Genomic DNA, 25,177 nt, shown 5'->3' on the forward strand with positions numbered 1-25,177 from the left:
AATTTGACGGCAGATAAGAACCACTTGGCCCATCTAGTCTACCCTAAACACATGTACACAAAGATGCTTACTATCGAGAGTTAATTTCATTCATCTTTCTCTTTGCGTATATTTAAAACATCATCAACGTATCTGTTTCAGAGTGCCAGGTTTTCCCTTGTTCATTGTTTTGGCCAGGCATAGTGTTCTTCCCAGTGGCTAATAAACATGTTGGCGTTGCTAGGGGTCATCGCTGTACCCATCGCTGTGCCTTGCCGTTGCAAAGAAATGTTATACTTAAACCGTTTACAATTATGGATGACTATGAACTGAGTGCTTTAAATAATGCCACTGGTTTGAGCTTCTTTTAGTGTGGGTTCTTGGTCCAAAAATAATGTGATGCTGTTAAGTCCCTGTTGGTGGTCGGAAATTCCCTGCTGGTGACTGATCACAGTGCATAGTGACTGGACATTACATTATACTAGCCAGAAGCTCTTATTCCCATAGATATTGTCCAAGACTACAGTATATGTAGGGTCCTGTGTAGTATCCTTTATATACGATGGTTGTGTTGTCACAAGGTTCAGTAAGACATGATCAATGTACTGTGAAAGATTTTTTGAGATGGAGCTGAGATGATCGCTTTCTCTCTCCGGTGTTCCCGCATTGGGATTCTTATGGATCTTGGAGAAACAGTAGAAAACTTGTATAACAGGATTATTACCCATGATATAGCCTGACGCTTGATCCATAAAGATCAGTTGGATGGTTGGAATACTTCTATATGTTTGTTGTTTGGTATGAAAGCTTTCTCCCCACTTCTGGATACATCTTGTTAATATTGTATTGTGTATGATGATGTCCCCTCTTTTATCCAGCTTCTTTGTTGAAGCTCTTTGATTACTTCTCTTTCCACGTTGGATATGTTTGGAAGATCTTGCCTGGTGGTGCTGGTCTTCAGTTGCTCTTAGATCCACAGGTAGTAGATGTATACGTCGGACGTCCTTCAGTGTGTTTTGCTTTGATATTTGAGGCCGTCTTGAGATTGATGTGTCTGTAAACTTCATGCCTTCGGTTGGTCCGGTTTATTTGTAGTATAGACTTTGTGGGGGTGTATTAGGTGGAGAGAGCTACGGTTGTTGTGTAACGACTTATCCTTATGAAACAAGAGCATATTTTCTGGTACTTGTGCGTTTACAGTTTATTGTTTTTTCCCCCCTCCATCCTTTTCTGCTGAAGTCCGTTTTTTGGGTGGCGATTGTCGAGTCTGGTGCCATTTCTGACCCTTTCGCCTGGGCCAAGAAAATGCTTGATGTTTTACTTTCAAGTGTTCCTGTATTTCTTCATAAAAATCCATTGTGGTAGTTATGGCTACGTCTTCAAATGTTGCCGTTTATTCTATGATTCCGATATCTGGATATGGTTCTGCGTGATGTCCCATTTTTATTAGTCTTGTTCAAAATGCTGGTAGTCATCATTACACCTGGGCTGGGGGACGTCTGGTCCATATCATCTGTTGTTGTTATCCATATATTCTGCTGGTGTTTGTATAGGAAGCTTTCTGTACCACTTCAACCGGCTTGGGGTGTCTTAGAAGCTCTGTTCCTTGTCTGAGATGACAAGATGAACCTTCTCTCAAGATGAGGCTCTTGCTGTATGTGTCTTTTCCTTGTTTTCTCCTGACAGGTGGTGTATGATCACGTGAAACATAGAGCTCTGGTTTTCTACAAGGAGACGGAGTTTGCCCAGGCAGCTGTACAAGAGACCAAGAACAAAAAGGTTTCTGGGACTATTGTTAAGGTATGCAGAGACCATTGTGAATTTATACTTTTCTAACTATTTGGCAGGGGAGTAATAATGACTGGTAAATAAAACAGCGTCCCAAGCATTAGATGGCAGAGCTCTCGCCGTGTGTCTCTGGCTGTCTTGCTGTTGCCCTTTCTCTTTCAGCAAGGCTGGGGAAAACTGGACCATGGGGTTGCAGGTTTGGCTGGAGGAGTTGGCTGATGAACTTTACTTTTGCTTTAAATTCAAAGCTCCTCCCCCCCGCAACCCCAAATTCCCAGTCTTTATACGCCTTATGGAATAGAGCACGTTTTCAGGTGCCTTTATTATAGCTAAATGATCTTTATTTTATTTGTAAGATTTTTACTTACCACGTTTTAGCGTTTTCGGGTTTTTGCCTCCAGCGACAGTTTTCCGGTCAGGCAGCCTGAGCGTTCCCTCTCATGGGGGAGGTTGCTGAACGTTCCATGGTCCAGTGTCCCACCTGCCTTGCTAAAAGAGTATTTCTCTTTCATCCACTAGGGGACACTGGAGTCCTATACAGTAGGGGTGTGAAGCCTTGAACCGGAGGTGTGGCACAATCTTAAATTAGCATTGTCTGCACAGCCGGCTCCTCCCCCTTCACATCCCTCCTCCCTCAGTTTGAAGAATTGTGCTGGAGGCACAATACGTGGAGCACTGAGCTCCTGACAGAAAATCTTAAAGGGGCTGCGTAACCCTAATAAAGGGGGGACAAAGCTGCCTAGGTTCAGAGAGACAAAGATCCCTATTGAAGGGACCTGCATCTCTCCACAGGAGATCCTCAGATCAGCAAATAGTGAGTACTGGTTCAAGCTTAGGCTAGGGATCCAGTTAGAAAGGATATTTACTTTTATTTGTTTATTTCATTTCCTCTCTCTACTACTGCCAATATTGTCTAAACTCCTTTTTTATACAGCTAATCAGGGAGGAGGGCATGGCGGCGCGTGGGAGACTTAGTGCGGCGCGGGAGAGCGGAGAAACAAAACAGCCTGTCTTCCCTGTAGCAGGGGGGGACGGCGGAAGCGGCTTGCTGCACAGCAATAACAGAGAACAGGACCCGTCGCGCGCGCCAGCCGGCGGCCCCGGGCGATCTGCAAAGCGGTGACTCACGTGCGGAGAGCACGGGCACCGCTGCGGAAGACGGACCCGTCACGTGCGCGCCAGCCGGCGGGTCCGGAGCGCGCTGTATAGCGGCAGAGGGGGTCATAAATGTTTAAAACAAACAGCACAGAGAAACACATGGGGATCATGGTTGCTCGTTTTGGCGCCAGGATGAGGTGAGGGATGGGTCCTCCCCTTCCCCCACCAGTGGTGTACAGAAGTAATTACTCCCCCTGCTGCCCGGCCTGGATAGTACAGGCAGAAGATAAAGAGAGCGTTAGGAAACAGCTCCCTCTGCTGGGGAAATGTGTGTGTGTGTGTATATATATATATATATATGTATGTATATATATATATATATATAACAAGTATATTCCTGCACTCGCATCAGAATGTTATAACAACAATGGGGTGCTCCTAGTGGAAGTCTCCATATACATGGGAGACCCACAATATTTAAACAGAGGTCCAACGATGTGGAGGTGCACTCTTCCAGTTCAATGATTTGTCACACGTTCATCTTTCACAATAGCTTTATTGCAGTCAAATCTAGGCTTATTTAATCGACGTTTCGATCCTCAATTTAGGATCTTTATCAAGATAAGCTTCCAGTTTATGAGAGCATCATATATTGATTACTGGAAAAACATAAAATAAAATATACACACATATTAAACAAACACAATACAACAAGAGAACAAACAAATAAAACATTAGTGGACCACCACGCCCTTTTTGGTCGATTATAGAAAAGATTCATTAATCACCAGCGTGAATCGTGTGTATTGACCAGTGTCTATATAGGTTATAGTCGTGTGTGGGCAAATCTAGACCGCAGATATATATCACACCATATGTGGATACCAGGTGCCACCAACCTATAAGATAGGAAAACACTAGCTTCAAAATGTCGCTAGCCCTGGACACTTACTCACACTAATCAATATGTCAGGTTCAGACAATGCCAGGTCTGTAGGGTTAATAAGGTCATATTCAAGCAGAATTTCTGTAGATAAATAAACCAATACATATAACTGAAAAAACACTCAAACTAATTAACATGTGTATAATACACATTTTCACCTGTTCAGTGAACGCACACCCAGGTACTTACTATTAGGTTCATTAGAGTTCACTTCTTATGGGACGACTGAGACAACCAAAGTAATCACTGTAAGCAAATACACAATAGGCCAACCTCTTAGTCCTAAAAACCTCCAGTGCAATTGCTGTCATACCACACATACATAAAAAAACTGCAATACTCACGAAGGGTGTTCGCGTCCTCACCACCTCTACAGCCACACAGCTGAGGGGCTGATGGGCTGTCCTTAAATACCATTCAGACCGGAAGTGTATGGTGCACCCTATCTAATCCATCCCTGGACGCTCTCATGGTGCACAAAAGTCATACCCGCGGAGGCCGCCGTCCTCACTGGCGTCCATCCAATACCCCCACCACCTGGGGGCCGTCCCGCTACCGAGCACGCCACCGCACAGGGGAAAAGCAACAGTCGCGACTTCAGTGGAACGCAAATGCGTTCCACGACCCGGAAGTCGGAAACCGGAAGCGTCGTACGCTCCGGTCTCTACGATGGCCTAATAGGTTCAGACAGCTGATTCACAATACTGACAGGCGAAACTTCAGTTTGCAGAAGGGAAACATACACACTGGAGGGGGGAATACACACAATCCACTAGGGAATCTAAACATGGATCTAAGACATGCTCACAACTTAAATCATCAAAGAGACGCAGTGGTCACTGTGTACAGACATATTACGAAAATCATATACATCCAATAAAAGCTCGATGTGCTACAGTGTGAGACCGTAAACAGAAACCTCCAAAACTAATTATCATGCATCGGAGTAATCTTTCTCAGTAATTAATACCATCAATGTTTATTAAACACGTAATTAGTTAATACATGTGAAGAAACTCAATTTTATTTATATCTGAAAAAATGTTTTAAAAAAATGTTTTCAACAGAGGTTTACAGGTTATGTCTCAAACCATAGCACTCACATTAAACATTTTTTCATGGTCAGGTTAACTCATAAATGCCACAGAATCCCTCAGGTTTATACCCATGTTGACATCTATAGGAGTATCTGCTAATTAATTCACAAGAAAACATTCATAGCGGCATGTTCATTTAGGCCTTTGGGTGAGACCGTGTTGAGGTGAGCAATCCAGAAGCTCTCCCTTTGGCGTAAAACTTGGGTGCGGTCCCCACCGTGACTCAACGGTGGAACCCAATCGATGAGTCTGCATTTCAAATTTGCTACCTGATGTCCTCGTTGCAGGTAATGTCTGGCAACAGGCTTATCACTGGTACCTGTTTGTAATGCAGTCCTAATAGATAACCGATGGTTTGCCATCCGTTCCCTAAAACAACGGGTGGTAAGCCCCACGTAACATAAACCGCAGGGGCATGTTAAGGTATACACCACAAAGTCGAGTCTACAATGTAGATGGTACCTGATTTTGATATTCCTACCGGAATGTGGATGGGGAAAGGTAGAACCAGTCTGCAGGGATCTGCACGTTGTGCATTTCCCACATGAAAAGCAGCCAGGCTTTTTACTCATAATCTGAAGAAAATTCAATTTAGTCTCAGGTACTGATGTAGGCCTCATCAGCATCTGTCGTAGGTTAGGCCCTCGTTTGTAAGCCATCATCGGTGGGTTTGTGTGTGTAAATGGTAACCCTTGATCAGATTTTAGGATTGGCCAATGCTTCCGCAGTGTTTTACATGTAAAATGTGCATAATTGTCAAACTTCGTAGTGTAGATCATACGATTATCATTAGCAACAACCTTAGGTGATTTTTTGCTGAATAAGTTCCTGGCTCTACGCAAACTATTACTGATCACTTTGGTAGAGTAACCTCTTTCTCTAAACCTTTGTTTCATTTCCACCAATTGTTTCTCCCTAATTTCTTCGTCGTTATTGATTCGCATTACTCGTAGAAATTGTGAGATGGGTAGATTGTTTTTTAACGAGGGGGGATGGAAACTACTGGTCAATAAGGTGGTGTTTCTATCTGTGGACTTCCTGTATAGGGAAGTAACAAAAGCTCCATTTTGTATGGACACATTCACATCTAAAAAATGCACTGAATGTTGTGAGCTCTCGTGTGTAAATTTAACCGGGCTATTAAGCATGTTGATATTGTTAACCATTTCAATAAAGGATTCCTGTGTGTCCTCCCACAGTAGGAAGACATCGTCAATGAATCGTTTATAGAAGGAGATTTTCGATCCATAGATGGGCAAAATATGCGTTTCCTCGAAGTTCGACATATACAAATTAGCATATGCAGGCGCCAGATTGGAGCCCATGGCTGTCCCTGAACATTGGAGGAAATATGAATCCTTGTATTTGAAGTGGTTTAGACTCAAAACTAGATTGGTTAGTTCTAGAATAAATTCAGTAGGTACATTACCAACTGTATTACCAGTGAGTACATCCCTTATTGTTTCCAGTCCTTCATTGTGTGGTATAATGGTGTACAATGATTGTACATCCATAGTACATAAGAGGCAATTGCCCCTCGGTACCTCAATCAGTCCTAATTGATGAAGAAAATCGCTAGTGTCGCGTATGTAGCTGCGGCACTTGTTAACATGCGGCTGTAGTATAGAATCCACCCACCTAGCTATCGGTTGTAGTAATGAGCCTTCGGCTGCGATGATCGGTCGCCCAGGCGGATTAGTCATCGTTTTATGAATTTTAGGGAGTGTATAGATAATGGGACATTTTGGCTCATCTACACTCAAAAAATCAAAAAGATCCTGATCTATCCAATTACTTTCTAGTCCTCTCCTCAAACTTAGATCAATGGTCTTTTTAATGGAGGGTATAGGATTGGTCGCTACCCTTCGGTATGTGTTGGTGTCCGCCAATTGGCGACTCACCTCTGAATCGTAATCAGTCCAGTCCTGGACTACCACGGCGCCACCTTTGTCGGCTGGTCTTATAACGACTGAGGTATCATCCCTCAGCCTCTTGAGTGCCTTTCTTTCACCCGGAGTGAGATTATCAAAAATACGTGGTGGCTTGAAATGTTGTATATCGTCATTGACCAGTCGGAGGAATGTCTTCATGCTGGGATTGTATGAAACAGGATCAAATTTAGAACTTTTTCTGAAAGACTTTTTTTCGGCCTGCTTGGGCTGACCCGAAAAGTATTCCCTAAGTCTGAGATTTCTCCCAAACCGGTACTGATCAACTGTGCCCTGGAAGACTTGATGAGGAAAAGTGGGTACAAATGACAATCCTCTCGCAAGAAGACTCAATTCAGACTGATCAAGACTACGTTCAGATAGATTGAATACTAAATCTAGTTTTGTTTCCTGCGACCCCTCCTTTTTATAACCACCTCTCCTGGTGGTTGTTCGGTGTTTCGCGAGTCTCCGCGGGCCGGTGGAAGGCCCTTGGGTCCAGTTGTTTTTTCTAAAAAACGGGCAGTATTGCCCCGCTGAGCGTCGGATAAATCAGTATCAGACGTGGATATAGATGAAGCAGTCTCACGTGGAAAGGGGTTATGTCTATGCTTCCTAAAAAATCGTCCGGTCCGATTGCCTTGATGCGGATTACTGTTGCCCAACAGCCATCGGTATACGGTGTGATTTTGATAGTCCGCTGTTACAGTGGACAATTTTTTTCTTTTAAATGAGGTTAATTCATTCCTGTATGTGTCCACCTGCGTCTGCAATCTATCTACCCAGTTATTGTTCTTATCGTCCCGTAGGGTGGACAACGAACTGGCCTCCAATTGCTCAATCTCTACCTTGACCTTCTTCAGTTCACTTCCTACTTCCTCTACAACCAATATCAACAGATCAAGCGAACATTTGTTGAGAATGGAGCACCATCTACTACAGAAAACTGGGTTATTTCGGCCCAGGGTTGGTACATTATTGACCCTAAAGCCACGAGGTATCAGTTTCCGTCTGTGATATTCAGACAGAAACTGTCCATGTAATAATAGATCCACCTCTCTGCGTTTTAGTCTCAATATCTTATAAAATATGTCTGCAGATGATTCAGCAGGCAAGGTGTCGAAATCTAATTTATCGAACAGGACTTTTTCAATATCGTCGTCAGTAAATGAAATAATACCTTGCTCGGCTCTGGATAACAACCCTTCATCAAATGGACATGTGCCTCCCTGGGCCATGTTATGGCGATATCTGTGGTATATGAGGAAAACCTACCCAACAGTCTACAAACAACAACAACAGAAAAACATACAGTTGTATCACAAATTAAAAGGTAATAAAAACAGTCTGACCACTTGAGTATTCTATTTTTTGTAACTCAATTAATACACAATATAGTGATGGGTGTCAGAAAATATGGAGGTTCACAACCAACCATAGAACATAACAAGTATATTCCTGCACTCGCATCAGAATGTTATAACAACAATGGGGTGCTCCTAGTGGAAGTCTCCATATACATGGGAGACCCACAATATTTAAACAGAGGTCCAACTCATAAATGATTCTGTGGCATTTATGAGTTAACCTGACCATGAAAAAATGTTTAATGTGAGTGCTATGGTTTGAGACATAACCTGTAAACCTCTGTTGAAAACATTTTTTTAAAACATTTTTTCAGATATAAATAAAATTGAGTTTCTTCACATGTATTAACTAATTACGTGTTTAATAAACATTGATGGTATTAATTACTGAGAAAGATTACTCCGATGCATGATAATTAGTTTTGGAGGTTTCTGTTTACGGTCTCACACTGTAGCACATCGAGCTTTTATTGGATGTATATGATTTTCGTAATATGTCTGTACACAGTGACCACTGCGTCTCTTTGATGATTTAAGTTGTGAGCATGTCTTAGATCCATGTTTAGATTCCCTAGTGGATTGTGTGTATTCCCCCCTCCAGTGTGTATGTTTCCCTTCTGCAAACTGAAGTTTCGCCTGTCAGTATTGTGAATCAGCTGTCTGAACCTATTAGGCCATCGTAGAGACCGGAGCGTACGACGCTTCCGGTTTCCGACTTCCGGGTCGTGGAACGCATTTGCGTTCCACTGAAGTCGCGACTGTTGCTTTTCCCCTGTGCGGTGGCGTGCTCGGTAGCGGGACGGCCCCCAGGTGGTGGGGGTATTGGATGGACGCCAGTGAGGACGGCGGCCTCCGCGGGTATGACTTTTGTGCACCATGAGAGCGTCCAGGGATGGATTAGATAGGGTGCACCATACACTTCCGGTCTGAATGGTATTTAAGGACAGCCCATCAGCCCCTCAGCTGTGTGGCTGTAGAGGTGGTGAGGACGCGAACACCCTTCGTGAGTATTGCAGTTTTTTTATGTATGTGTGGTATGACAGCAATTGCACTGGAGGTTTTTAGGACTAAGAGGTTGGCCTATTGTGTATTTGCTTACAGTGATTACTTTGGTTGTCTCAGTCGTCCCATAAGAAGTGAACTCTAATGAACCTAATAGTAAGTACCTGGGTGTGCGTTCACTGAACAGGTGAAAATGTGTATTATACACATGTTAATTAGTTTGAGTGTTTTTTCAGTTATATGTATTGGTTTATTTATCTACAGAAATTCTGCTTGAATATGACCTTATTAACCCTACAGACCTGGCATTGTCTGAACCTGACATATTGATTAGTGTGAGTAAGTGTCCAGGGCTAGCGACATTTTGAAGCTAGTGTTTTCCTATCTTATAGGTTGGTGGCACCTGGTATCCACATATGGTGTGATATATATCTGCGGTCTAGATTTGCCCACACACGACTATAACCTATATAGACACTGGTCAATACACACGATTCACGCTGGTGATTAATGAATCTTTTCTATAATCGACCAAAAAGGGCGTGGTGGTCCACTAATGTTTTATTTGTTTGTTCTCTTGTTGTATTGTGTTTGTTTAATATGTGTGTATATTTTATTTTATGTTTTTCCAGTAATCAATATATGATGCTCTCATAAACTGGAAGCTTATCTTGATAAAGATCCTAAATTGAGGATCGAAACGTCGATTAAATAAGCCTAGATTTGACTGCAATAAAGCTATTGTGAAAGATGAACGTGTGACAAATCATTGAACTGGAAGAGTGCACCTCCACATCGTTGGACCTCTGTTTAAATATTGTGGGTCTCCCATGTATATGGAGACTTCCACTAGGAGCACCCCATTGTTGTTATAACATTCTGATGCGAGTGCAGGAATATACTTGTTATGTTCTATGGTTGGTTGTGAACCTCCATATTTTCTGACACCCATCACTATATTGTGTATTAATTGAGTTACAAAAAATAGAATACTCAAGTGGTCAGACTGTTTTTATTACCTTTTAATTTGTGATACAACTGTATGTTTTTCTGTTGTTGTTGTTTGTAGACTGTTGGGTAGGTTTTCCTCATATACCACAGATATCGCCATAACATGGCCCAGGGAGGCACATGTCCATTTGATGAAGGGTTGTTATCCAGAGCCGAGCAAGGTATTATTTCATTTACTGACGACGATATTGAAAAAGTCCTGTTCGATAAATTAGATTTCGACACCTTGCCTGCTGAATCATCTGCAGACATATTTTATAAGATATTGAGACTAAAACGCAGAGAGGTGGATCTATTATTACATGGACAGTTTCTGTCTGAATATCACAGACGGAAACTGATACCTCGTGGCTTTAGGGTCAATAATGTACCAACCCTGGGCCGAAATAACCCAGTTTTCTGTAGTAGATGGTGCTCCATTCTCAACAAATGTTCGCTTGATCTGTTGATATTGGTTGTAGAGGAAGTAGGAAGTGAACTGAAGAAGGTCAAGGTAGAGATTGAGCAATTGGAGGCCAGTTCGTTGTCCACCCTACGGGACGATAAGAACAATAACTGGGTAGATAGATTGCAGACGCAGGTGGACACATACAGGAATGAATTAACCTCATTTAAAAGAAAAAAATTGTCCACTGTAACAGCGGACTATCAAAATCACACCGTATACCGATGGCTGTTGGGCAACAGTAATCCGCATCAAGGCAATCGGACCGGACGATTTTTTAGGAAGCATAGACATAACCCCTTTCCACGTGAGACTGCTTCATCTATATCCACGTCTGATACTGATTTATCCGACGCTCAGCGGGGCAATACTGCCCGTTTTTTAGAAAAAACAACTGGACCCAAGGGCCTTCCACCGGCCCGCGGAGACTCGCGAAACACCGAACAACCACCAGGAGAGGTGGTTATAAAAAGGAGGGGTCGCAGGAAACAAAACTAGATTTAGTATTCAATCTATCTGAACGTAGTCTTGATCAGTCTGAATTGAGTCTTCTTGCGAGAGGATTGTCATTTGTACCCACTTTTCCTCATCAAGTCTTCCAGGGCACAGTTGATCAGTACCGGTTTGGGAGAAATCTCAGACTTAGGGAATACTTTTCGGGTCAGCCCAAGCAGGCCGAAAAAAAGTCTTTCAGAAAAAGTTCTAAATTTGATCCTGTTTCATACAATCCCAGCATGAAGACATTCCTCCGACTGGTCAATGACGATATACAACATTTCAAGCCACCACGTATTTTTGATAATCTCACTCCGGGTGAAAGAAAGGCACTCAAGAGGCTGAGGGATGATACCTCAGTCGTTATAAGACCAGCCGACAAAGGTGGCGCCGTGGTAGTCCAGGACTGGACTGATTACGATTCAGAGGTGAGTCGCCAATTGGCGGACACCAACACATACCGAAGGGTAGCGACCAATCCTATACCCTCCATTAAAAAGACCATTGATCTAAGTTTGAGGAGAGGACTAGAAAGTAATTGGATAGATCAGGATCTTTTTGATTTTTTGAGTGTAGATGAGCCAAAATGTCCCATTATCTATACACTCCCTAAAATTCATAAAACGATGACTAATCCGCCTGGGCGACCGATCATCGCAGCCGAAGGCTCATTACTACAACCGATAGCTAGGTGGGTGGATTCTATACTACAGCCGCATGTTAACAAGTGCCGCAGCTACATACGCGACACTAGCGATTTTCTTCATCAATTAGGACTGATTGAGGTACCGAGGGGCAATTGCCTCTTATGTACTATGGATGTACAATCATTGTACACCATTATACCACACAATGAAGGACTGGAAACAATAAGGGATGTACTCACTGGTAATACAGTTGGTAATGTACCTACTGAATTTATTCTAGAACTAACCAATCTAGTTTTGAGTCTAAACCACTTCAAATACAAGGATTCATATTTCCTCCAATGTTCAGGGACAGCCATGGGCTCCAATCTGGCGCCTGCATATGCTAATTTGTATATGTCGAACTTCGAGGAAACGCATATTTTGCCCATCTATGGATCGAAAATCTCCTTCTATAAACGATTCATTGACGATGTCTTCCTACTGTGGGAGGACACACAGGAATCCTTTATTGAAATGGTTAACAATATCAACATGCTTAATAGCCCGGTTAAATTTACACACGAGAGCTCACAACATTCAGTGCATTTTTTAGATGTGAATGTGTCCATACAAAATGGAGCTTTTGTTACTTCCCTATACAGGAAGTCCACAGATAGAAACACCACCTTATTGACCAGTAGTTTCCATCCCCCCTCGTTAAAAAACAATCTACCCATCTCACAATTTCTACGAGTAATGCGAATCAATAACGACGAAGAAATTAGGGAGAAACAATTGGTGGAAATGAAACAAAGGTTTAGAGAAAGAGGTTACTCTACCAAAGTGATCAGTAATAGTTTGCGTAGAGCCAGGAACTTATTCAGCAAAAAATCACCTAAGGTTGTTGCTAATGATAATCGTATGATCTACACTACGAAGTTTGACAATTATGCACATTTTACATGTAAAACACTGCGGAAGCATTGGCCAATCCTAAAATCTGATCAAGGGTTACCATTTACACACACAAACCCACCGATGATGGCTTACAAACGAGGGCCTAACCTACGACAGATGCTGATGAGGCCTACATCAGTACCTGAGACTAAATTGAATTTTCTTCAGATTATGAGTAAAAAGCCTGGCTGCTTTTCATGTGGGAAATGCACAACGTGCAGATCCCTGCAGACTGGTTCTACCTTTCCCCATCCACATTCCGGTAGGAATATCAAAATCAGGTACCATCTACATTGTAGACTCGACTTTGTGGTGTATACCTTAACATGCCCCTGCGGTTTATGTTACGTGGGGCTTACCACCCGTTGTTTTAGGGAACGGATGGCAAACCATCGGTTATCTATTAGGACTGCATTACAAACAGGTACCAGTGATAAGCCTGTTGCCAGACATTACCTGCAACGAGGACATCAGGTAGCAAATTTGAAATGCAGACTCATCGATTGGGTTCCACCGTTGAGTCACGGTGGGGACCGCACCCAAGTTTTACGCCAAAGGGAGAGCTTCTGGATTGCTCACCTCAACACGGTCTCACCCAAAGGCCTAAATGAACATGCCGCTATGAATGTTTTCTTGTGAATTAATTAGCAGATACTCCTATAGATGTCAACATGGGTATAAACCTGAGGGATTCTGTGGCATTTATGAGTTAACCTGACCATGAAAAAATGTTTAATGTGAGTGCTATGGTTTGAGACATAACCTGTAAACCTCTGTTGAAAACATTTTTTTAAAACATTTTTTCAGATATAAATAAAATTGAGTTTCTTCACATGTATTAACTAATTACGTGTTTAATAAACATTGATGGTATTAATTACTGAGAAAGATTACTCCGATGCATGATAATTAGTTTTGGAGGTTTCTGTTTACGGTCTCACACTGTAGCACATCGAGCTTTTATTGGATGTATATGATTTTCGTAATATGTCTGTACACAGTGACCACTGCGTCTCTTTGATGATTTAAGTTGTGAGCATGTCTTAGATCCATGTTTAGATTCCCTAGTGGATTGTGTGTATTCCCCCCTCCAGTGTGTATGTTTCCCTTCTGCAAACTGAAGTTTCGCCTGTCAGTATTGTGAATCAGCTGTCTGAACCTATTAGGCCATCGTAGAGACCGGAGCGTACGACGCTTCCGGTTTCCGACTTCCGGGTCGTGGAACGCATTTGCGTTCCACTGAAGTCGCGACTGTTGCTTTTCCCCTGTGCGGTGGCGTGCTCGGTAGCGGGACGGCCCCCAGGTGGTGGGGGTATTGGATGGACGCCAGTGAGGACGGCGGCCTCCGCGGGTATGACTTTTGTGCACCATGAGAGCGTCCAGGGATGGATTAGATAGGGTGCACCATACACTTCCGGTCTGAATGGTATTTAAGGACAGCCCATCAGCCCCTCAGCTGTGTGGCTGTAGAGGTGGTGAGGACGCGAACACCCTTCGTGAGTATTGCAGTTTTTTTATGTATGTGTGGTATGACAGCAATTGCACTGGAGGTTTTTAGGACTAAGAGGTTGGCCTATTGTGTATTTGCTTACAGTGATTACTTTGGTTGTCTCAGTCGTCCCATAAGAAGTGAACTCTAATGAACCTAATAGTAAGTACCTGGGTGTGCGTTCACTGAACAGGTGAAAATGTGTATTATACACATGTTAATTAGTTTGAGTGTTTTTTCAGTTATATGTATTGGTTTATTTATCTACAGAAATTCTGCTTGAATATGACCTTATTAACCCTACAGACCTGGCATTGTCTGAACCTGACATATTGATTAGTGTGAGTAAGTGTCCAGGGCTAGCGACATTTTGAAGCTAGTGTTTTCCTATCTTATAGGTTGGTGGCACCTGGTATCCACATATGGTGTGATATATATCTGCGGTCTAGATTTGCCCACACACGACTATAACCTATATAGACACTGGTCAATACACACGATTCACGCTGGTGATTAATGAATCTTTTCTATAATCGACCAAAAAGGGCGTGGTGGTCCACTAATGTTTTATTTGTTTGTTCTCTTGTTGTATTGTGTTTGTTTAATATGTGTGTATATTTTATTTTATGTTTTTCCAGTAATCAATATATGATGCTCTCATAAACTGGAAGCTTATCTTGATAAAGATCCTAAATTGAGGATCGAAACGTCGATTAAATAAGCCTAGATTTGACTGCAATAAAGCTATTGTGAAAGATGAACGTGTGACAAATCATTGAACTGGAAGAGTGCACCTCCACATCGTTGGACCTCTGTTTATATATATATATATATATATTAATTATGAGGATCTCCTGAAAATTAAACAAACTTTACAAATTATATTTTCAAGGGACGTCTGTTCAAAGATCCCGGAGAAAATACACGGAAGCAAGCCAACTCTAACATCGTAGCTGAATTACAGTTGGGGTGTGAGGGTTGAGAGTCGGCTGGTGTTTTAATTTTTTTTTTTTTAGTTTAATTTTTGACCTGTTCCTTTTATAAAGAAAAGGGGACAGGTAATTCCAGCCGGGTCCAATACCTTTGCTTCCGTCATCCCCCAGTCTTTCTCTTCCTAGTTTAAAGGGTGAAAGCGCTGCGTAATACCCTGGTAAGGGGGTTTTAAAAAGAAAAACAACATGTCTAAGGCTACCAAGACCTCAAAGACCTGCTATGTTTGTACGAAATGTAACAAGAAGAGCACGCGGGTTGGCAGCTCCGGGGTGTGCGACTCCTGCTTAGACAAGGACTCTCAACCTGGGAGCAGTGCTCCGCCTAAGGCTTGGGAAGACAACCTTGCCAATAGAATCTCCAAGGAAATGGCAGAATCCCGCAAGCAGCATACAGAATGGGCTGCGGGATTCTCAAAGACAATGGAGGAATTTCTCATTAAGTTAACACCGCCCGCACACGCAGAAACGAGTGTGCGCAAGGCTGTTAAAAGAACTCTTCCTATTATACCAGAAACTGAGGAGGAAGAGAGTTTTCTTCTGGATACGGAAGAAGGTGAGTTAATTGAACCTAACCTAGACGCCGATTTTCCTGAAGAAGACTCGGCGATCTCTGGTCTGGATTCCTTAATTGACGCGGTTAAGGACATCCTAAGCTTTAAGGAAGAGGAAGTCCGGGAGCCGGAGGATTTCGATTTGTTCGAATCCCAGAAGCCGCGTTCAGCAGCGTTCCCCATTCCTAAATCCCTCCAGTCTCAGATGGAGGAGGCTTGGAAACAACCTGACAAACGTTTTCAATTTCCGAAACGTTTTCAGGTAACTTACCCCCTACCTAAGGGTGTAATGGACAAGTGGGAAAACCCACCGGTAGTGGATGCTTCACTAGGAAGGTTGTCAAAGAAGACAATCTTGCCAATTCCTAACGTAACTACTTTAAAGGATGCGTCCGACCGTAAGGTTGAGACTGCGTTAAAATCAATATTTGTAGCAGCAGGTGCAGCGCAGAGACCTGCGATCATCTGTGCTTGGGTCAACAAGGCCATGGGTGCATGGTCCGGCCGTATTGTACAAGCTATTGAGGAGGAAAATAGCTTAGAAGAGATTACACAGTTGGCGGAACACATTCGAGAATCTGCTACATACTTGTGTCAGGCTTCTAAGGATATTAGCAGAATAGCATCGCGCATATCTGCATCGGCCATATCGGCTAGGAGGATTTTATGGCTCAGAGAATGGCAAGGAGACTCTGACACCAAGAAGGCGGTAGAATCCATCCCCTTTGGGGGTGAAATGCTGTTCGGACCAGAGTTGGACAAGTGGATTTCACAGGCTACAGCGGGGAAGTCCACTTTTCTGCCTACTCCTTATACGAGAACCGCTCCACAAACTAGGAGAGGTTATTCGGGACCATCGTTTACTTCATTTAGATCACAGTCCTTTCGAGCCCGAGGTAGAGGTTTCGGTACACAAGCACGCGGGGGCAGAGGTAGAGGCCGCTCGCAAGCAGCAAACAGAAAGCAGGATAAACCTGCTGACAAGACCGTGGCATGACGGCCTCCCAGCTCGCCTGGGGTCCCCCTTGGTGGGCGGCCGACTGGAAGGTTTTCAGGACATCTGGGCCAAAACCTCACCAGAGCTTTGGGTGAACAACTTAATCTCTCAGGGATACAAACTGGAGTTTCAACAGAGGCCTCACAGTCAGTTTTTTACAACAGGATTGCCTCAGTGCCCTCAAAAAGCAAGGGCACTACGGGCAGCAATTCAAAAATTACTACAAGCAGAGGTCATTATTCCGGTTCCCGCTTCTCAGAGAGCAACAGGGTTCTATTCCAATCTTTTTGTCGTGCCAAAACTAGAGATGAGCGCCTGAAATTTTTCGGGTTTTGTGTTTTGGTTTTGGGTTCGGTTCCGCGGCCGTGTTTTGGGTTCGACCGCGTTTTGGCAAAACCTCACCGAATTTTTTTTGTCGGATTCGGGTGTGTTTTGGATTCGGGTGTTTTTTTCAAAAAACCCTAAAAAACAGCTTAAATCATAGAATTTGGGGGTCATTTTGATCCCAAAGTATTATTAACCTCAAAAACCATAATTTCCACTCATTTTCAGTCTATTCTGAATACCTCACACCTCACAATATTATTTTTAGTCCTAAAATTTGCACCGAGGTCGCTGTGTGAGTAAGATAAGCGACCCTAGTGGCCGACACAAACACCGGGCCCATCTAGGAGTGGCACTGCAGTGTCACGCAGGATGTCCCTTCCAAAAAACCCTCCCCAAACAGCACATGACGCAAAGAAAAAAAGAGGCGCAATGAGGTAGCTGTGTGAGTAAGATTAGCGACCCTAGTGGCCGACACAAACACCGGGCCCATCTAGGAGTGGCACTGCAGTGTCACGCAGGATGGCCCTTCCAAAAAACCCTCCCCAAACAGCACATGACGCAAAGAAAAAAAGAGGCGCAATGAGGTAGCTGACTGTGTGAGTAAGATAAGCGACCCTACTGGCCGACACAAACACCGGGCCCATCTAGGAGTGGCACTGCAGTGTCACGCAGGATGTCCCTTCCAAAAAACCCTCCCCAAACAGCACATGACGCAAAGAAAAAAAGAGGCGCAATGAGGTAGCTGACTGTGTGAGTAAGATAAGCGACCCTAGTGGCCGACACAAACACCGGGCCCATCTAGGAGTGGCACTGCAGTGTCACGCAGGATGTCCCTTCCAAAAAACCCTCCCCAAACAGCACATGACGCAAAGAAATATAAAAGAAAAAAGAGGTGCAAGATGGAATTGTCCTTGGGCCCTCCCACCCACCCTTATGTTGTATAAACAAAACAGGACATGCACACTTTAACCAACCCATCATTTCAGTGACAGGGTCTGCCACACGACTGTGACTGATATGACGGGTTGGTTTGGACCCCCCCCAAAAAAGAAGCAATTAATCTCTCCTTGCACAAACTGGCTCTACAGAGGCAAGATGTCCACCTCATCATCATCCTCCGATATATCACCGTGTACATCCCCCTCCTCACAGATTATCAATTCGTCCCCACTGGAATCCACCATCTCAGCTCCCTGTGTACTTTGTGGAGGCAATTGCTGCTGGTCAATGTCTCCGCGGAGGAATTGATTATAATTCATTTTAATGAACATCATCTTCTCCACATTTTCTGGATGTAACCTCGTACGCCGATTGCTGACAAGGTGAGCGGCGGCACTAAACACTCTTTCGGAGTACACACTTGTGGGAGGGCAACTTAGGTAGAATAAAGCCAGTTTGTGCAAGGGCCTCCAAATTGCCTCTTTTTCCTGCCAGTATAAGTATGGACTGTGTGACGTGCCTACTTGGATGCGGTCACTCATATAATCCTCCACCATTCTTTCAATGGTGAGAGAATCATATGCAGTGACAGTAGACGACATGTCCGTAATCGTTGTCAGGTCCTTCAGTCCGGACCAGATGTCAGCATCAGCAGTCGCTCCAGACTGCCCTGCATCACCGCCAGCGGGTGGGCTCGGAATTCTGAGCCTTTTCCTCGCACCCCCAGTTGCGGGAGAATGTGAAGGAGGAGATGTTGACAGGTCGCGTTCCGCTTGACTTGACAATTTTCTCACCAGCAGGTCTTTCAACCCCAGCAGACTTGTGTCTGCCGGAAAGAGAGATCCAAGGTAGGCTTTAAATCTAGGATCGAGCATGGTGGCCAAAATGTAGTGCTCTGATTTCAACAGATTGACCACCCGTGAATCCTTGTTAAGCGAATTAAGGGCTCCATCCACAAGTCCCACATGCCTAGCGGAATCGCTCCGTGTTAGCTCCTCCTTCAATGTCTCCAGCTTCTTCTGCAAAAGCCTGATGAGGGGAATGACCTGACTCAGGCTGGCAGTGTCTGAACTGACTTCACGTGTGGCAAGTTCAAAGGGCAGCAGAACCTTGCACAACGTTGAAATCATTCTCCACTGCACTTGAGACAGGTGCATTCCACCTCCTATATCGTGCTCAATTGTATAGGCTTGAATGGCCTTTTGCTGCTCCTCCAACCTCTGAAGCATATAGAGGGTTGAATTCCACCTCGTTACCACTTCTTGCTTCAGATGATGGCAGGGCAGGTTCAGTAGTTTTTGGTGGTGCTCCAGTCTTCTGTACGTGGTGCCTGTACGCCGAAAGTGTCCCGCAATTCTTCTGGCCACCGACAGCATCTCTTGCACGCCCCTGTCGTTTTTTAAATAATTCTGCACCACCAAATTCAAGGTATGTGAAAACATGGGACGTGCTGGAATTTGCCCATATTTAATGCACACACAATATTGCTGGCGTTGTCCGATGCCACAAATCCACAGGAGAGTCCAATTGGGGTAAGCCATTCCGCGATGATCTTCCTCAGTTGCCGTAAGAGGTTTTCAGCTGTGTGCGTATTCTGGAAACCGGTGATACAAAGCGTAGCCTGCCTAGGAAAGAGTTGGCGTTTGCGAGATGCTGCTACTGGTGCCGCCGCTGCTGTTCTTGCGGCGGGAGTCCATACATCTACCCAGTGGGCTGTCACAGTCATATAGTCCTGACCCTGCCCTGCTCCACTTGTCCACATGTCCGTGGTTAAGTGGACATTGGGTACAGCTGCATTTTTTAGGACACTGGTGACTCTTTTTCTGAGGTCTGTGTACATTTTCGGTATCGCCTGCCTAGAGAAATGGAACCTAGATGGTATTTGGTACCGGGGACACAGTACCTCCAACAAGTCTCTAGTTGGCTCTGCAGTAATGATGGATACCGGAACCACGTTTCTCACCACCCAGGATGCCAAGGCCTCAGTTATCCGCTTTGCAGTAGGATGACTGCTGTGATATTTCATCTTCCTCGCAAAGGACTGTTGGACAGTCAATTGCTTGGTGGAAGTAGTAAAAGTGGTCTTACGACTTCCCCTCTGGGATGACCATCGACTCCCAGCAGCAACAACAGCAGCGCCAGCAGCAGTAGGCGTTACACGCAAGGATGCATCGGAGGAATCCCAGGCAGGAGAGGACTCGTCAGAATTGCCAGTGACATGGCCTGCAGGACTATTGGCATTCCTGGGGAAGGAGGAAATTGACACTGAGGGAGTTGGTGGGGTGGTTTGCGTGAGCTTGGTTACAAGAGGAAGGTATTTACTGGTCAGTGGACTGCTTCCGCTGTCACCCAAAGTTTTTGAACTTGTCACTGACTTATTATGAATGCGCTGCAGGTGACGTATAAGGGAGGATGTTCCGAGGTGGTTAACGTCCTTACCCCTACTTATTACAGCTTGACAAAGGGAACACACGGCTTGACACCTGTTGTCCGCATTTCTGTTGAAATAGTTCCACACCGAAGAGCTGATTTTTTTGGTATTTTCACCAGGCATGTCAACGGCCATATTCCTCCCACGGACAACAGGTGTCTCCCCGGGTGCCTGACTTAAACAAACCACCTCACCATCAGAATCCTCCTGGTCAATTTCCTCCCCAGCGCCAGCAACACCCATATCCTCCTCATCCTGGTGTACTTCAACACTGACATCTTCAATCTGACTATCAGGAACTGGACTGCGGGTGCTCCTTCCAGCACTTGCAGGGGGCGTGCAAATGGTGGAAGGCGCATGCTCTTCACGTCCAGTGTTGGGAAGGTCAGGCATCGCAACCGACACAATTGGACTCTCCTTGTGGATTTGGGATTTCGAAGAACGCACAGTTCTTTGCGGTGCTACTGCTTTTGCCAGCTTGAGTCTTTTCATTTTTCTAGCGAGAGGCTGAGTGCCTCCATCCTCATGTGAAGCTGAACCACTAGCCATGAACATAGGCCAGGGCCTCAGCCGTTCCTTGCCACTCCGTGTGGTAAATGGCATATTGGCAAGTTAACGCTTCTCCTCCGACAATTTTATTTTAGGTTTTGGAGTCCTTTTTTTACTGATATTTGGTGTTTTGGATTTTACATGCTCTGTACTATGACATTGGGCATCGGCCTTGGCAGACGACGTTGCTGGCATTTCATCGTCTCGGCCATGACTAGTGGAAGCAGCTTCAGCACGAGGTGGAAGTGGATCTTGATCTTTCCCTAATTTTGGAACCTCAACATTTTTGTTCTCCATATTTTAATAGGCACAACTAAAAGGCACCTCAGGTAAACAATGGAGATGGATGGATACTAGTATACAATTATGGACGGACTGCCGAGTGCCGACACAGAGGTAGCTACAGCCGTGGACTACCGTACTGTGTCTGCTGCTAATATAGACTGGTTGATAAAGAGATGTAGTATGTATAAAGAAGAAAGAAAAAAAAACCACGGGTAGGTGGTATACAATTATGGATGGACTGCCGAGTGCCGACACAGAGGTAGCTACAGCCGTGGACTACCGTACTGTGTCTGCTGCTAATATAGACTGGTTGATAAAGAGATGTAGTATGTATGTATAAAGAAGAAAGAAAAAAAAACCACGGGTAGGTGGTATACAATTATGGACGGACTGCCGAGTGCCGACACAGAGGTAGCTACAGCCGTGGACTACCGTACTGTACTGTGTCTGCTGCTAATATAGACTGGATGATAATGAGATGTAGTATGTATAAAGAAGAGAGAAAAAAAAACCACGGGTAGGTGGTATACAATTATGGATGGACTGCCGAGTGCCGACACAGAGGTAGCTACAGCCGTGAACTACCGTACTGTGTCTGCTGCGACTGGATGATAAATAATGATATAAAAAATATATATATATCACTACTGCAGCCGGACAGGTATATATTATATAATGACGGACCTGCTGGACACTGTCTGTCAGCAGAATGAGTTTTTTATAGAATAAAAAAAAAAACACCACACAAGTCACACGACGAGTGTTTAACTTTTTCAGGCAATCACAATATAGTATACTACTAACTATACTGGTGGTCAGTGTGGTCAGGTCACTGGTCAGTCACACTGGCAGTGGCACTCCTGCAGCAAAAGTGTGCACTGTTTAATTTTAATAATATGTACTCCTGGCTCCTGCTATAACCTATAACTGGCACTGCTCCCCAGTCTCCCCCACAATTATAAGCTGTGTGAGCACAGTCCGATATATACATAGATGATGCAGCACACTGGGCTGAGCAGTGCACACAGATATGGTATGTGACTGAGTCACTGTGTATCGTTTTTTTCAGGCAGAGAACGGATTATATTAAATAAAACTGCACTGTCTGGTGGTCACTGTGGTCAGTCACTAGTAAACTCTGCACTCTCTACAGTACTCCTAAGCTCCAGTAAATCAAGTGTCTCTGTCTCAAATCAATCTCACTCTCTCTCTTCTAATCTAAATGGAGAGGACGCCAGCCACGTCCTCTCCCTATCAATCTCAATGCACGTGTGAAAATGGCGGCGACGCGCGGCTCCTTATATAGAATCCGAGTCTCGCGATAGAATCCGAGCCTCGCGAGAATCCGACAGCGTCATGATGACGTTCGGGCGCGCTCGGGTTAACCGAGCAAGGCAGGAAGATCCGAGTCGCTCGGACCCGTGAGAAAAAACATGAAGTTCGGGCGGGTTCGGATTCAGAGGAACCGAACCCGCTCATCTCTAGCCAAAACCAGACGGGACGGTCAGACCAATTCTCAATTTAAAAGTTTTCAACCAGTTTTTAAGAGTCTACAGATTCAAGATGGAATCAATCCAATCAGTTATTGCAGGCTTAGAACCAAGCGAGTTCATGGTATCCATGGACATAAAGGATGCATATCTGCATATCCCAATCTGGACTCCTCACCAGGCTTACTTGCGGTTCGCACTGGTGGCGGAACACTACCAATTCCGGGCCTTGCCGTTCGGTCTAGCGTCAGCCCCAAGAATTTTCACAAAGATCATGGCGATCATGGTGGCAGGACTAAGACTGTTGGGGGTCACGATTATACCTTATCTGGACGATTTACTGATCAAAGCTCCATCTCAGAATCGACTGATCAAGGATGTTCAGACATCCCATCAATTTTTAATTCAACATGGATGGTTTTTGTCAATTTCAAAAAGTCCAACCTCATACCGACTCAACGGATTCAATTCCTCGGTCTCATCTTGGACACGGTCCTATTACGTGTGTTCCTACCAGAGAACAAGGTGCAGGACCTACAGAGATTAGTGGCTCAGGTACTGAGGACGCAGACCGTTTCTCTGCACCTTTGTGTGAAACTTCTAGGGAAGATGGTGGCGTCGTTCGAAGCTCTCCAGTACGGCAGACTTCATTCACGACCATTCCAAATAAACCTCATTGCTCAGGGAGCAGGCTCACACTGGCTTCTCCAACGGAAGATTCGACTTCAACCACAGGTAAGGGTCTCCTTGATATGGTGGTCTTTACACAAGAACCTTACAGCCGGCAAGAGATGCGGCATTTGGGATTGGAAGATCTTGACGACGGACGCCAGTCTCAGAGGTTGGGGAGCCGTCCTAGACGACCATCAGTTTCAGGGACGATGGACGCTACAGGAAAGCAAATTACCCATAAATATCCTCGAACTAAGAGCAGTCTACAATGCTCTTCTCTTAGCAGAAGACCTAGTCATGAATCAAGACATCAGGATTCAGTCAGACAATGTCACGACGACGGCTTACATAAACCGTCAAGGAGGAACAAAGAGCAGAATGGCGTTAAAGGAGGCCACAAAGATCTTGTTGTGGGCAGAAAGACGAGACATCATTCTCTCCGCAGTGTTCATTCCAGGTGTGGAGAACTGGGAAGCAGATTACCTCAGTCGCCAGGACATGCATCCGGGGGAGTGGTGCCTTCATCCACGGATTTTCAACATGATTGTGAGAAGATGGGGTCTACCTCAGGTGGACCTAATGGCGTCTCGACAAAACCATCAACTGCCCAGATATGTGTCAAGAACTCGAGATCCAGCAGCAGAAGGAGTGGACGCATTGACACTTCCGTGGTGTTACAGAAGGGTTTACATATTTCCACCATTCCCACTCATACCCAGGGTTCTGAAAAGAGTAAAGCGGGAACGAGTGTGGGTTATTCTAATCGCACCAGATTGGCCCCGCAGGAGTTGGTACACCGACCTGCGAGGGTTACTGGCGGAGGATCCTTGGAGGTTACCTCAGAGAGAGGACCTGCTATCTCAGGGACCGTTCCTGCACCCCGACCTAAACAGGCTGCGTTTGACGGCGTGGCTATTGAAACCCGGATCTTAAGAGACAAAGGGACCCCACGAACGGCCATTCCTACAATGATTGCCGCTAGGAAGCCGGTCACTGCCAGGCACTACTACAGGATTTGGAGACGGTACATGGCTTGGTGTCAGGAACGGGGATGGAACTCATCAAATTTCCATTTATCGCGACTTCTATTGTTCCTTCAGGCCGGTCTAGAAGGAGGACTCAGACTGGGCTCTTTGAAGGTTCAGATATCGGCTCTCTCCATCCTTTTCCAACAGCGGCTAGCATACTTGCCAGAGATTCAAACCTTTTTACAAGGGGTTCTGAGGATTCAACCCCCTTTTCGTCCTCCTACGGCACCATGGGACTTAGGTTTGGTGTTAGAATATTTGAAGTCACCGACCTTTGAGCCGTTGACGAGTACAGACCTGAAATATATTTCTTGGAAGGTCACGTTATTACTAGCCTTGGCTTCGGCTAGGCGGGTTTCTGAGTTGGGAGCTTTATCCTGTAAGAGCCCTTTCTTAGTTTTTCATGAGGATAGGGCGGAACTCCGTACAAGAGCAGACTTCCTTCCGAAGGTGGTGTCGGGGGTTTCATGTAAACCAGCCAATAGTGGTCCTGTCCTTCCACGGTCTCACAGATGAGGACGTGTCATTGGATGTTGTCCGAGCTTTACGGGTATACGTACAGGTTACGTCGTCCTTCAGAAAGTCGGACCATTTGTTTGTTCTTTATGATGGGCCAAAGAAGGGTTGGCCGGCCTCTAAACAGACCTTGTCCAGATGGATTAGACTTGCCATTCGGCAGGCTTAT

General features: G+C 44.8%; 1 protein-coding gene across 1 annotated transcript in view; it reads left to right on the forward strand.

The window, feature by feature from the left end:
* LOC134966849 (uncharacterized) overlaps positions 1–25,177 on the forward strand; it is a 188,840-nt gene that overhangs the window by 64,944 nt on the left and 98,719 nt on the right. The window contains exon 10 of the mRNA XM_063943893.1: positions 1,666–1,779. Coding sequence (XP_063799963.1) covers positions 1,666–1,779 — 114 coding nt within the window. The remainder of the gene's footprint in view (positions 1–1,665; positions 1,780–25,177) is intronic.

The sequence above is a fragment of the Pseudophryne corroboree genome, chromosome 10 (assembly GCF_028390025.1).
Source record: "Pseudophryne corroboree isolate aPseCor3 chromosome 10, aPseCor3.hap2, whole genome shotgun sequence".
Classification (NCBI taxonomy): Eukaryota; Metazoa; Chordata; class Amphibia; order Anura; family Myobatrachidae; genus Pseudophryne; species Pseudophryne corroboree.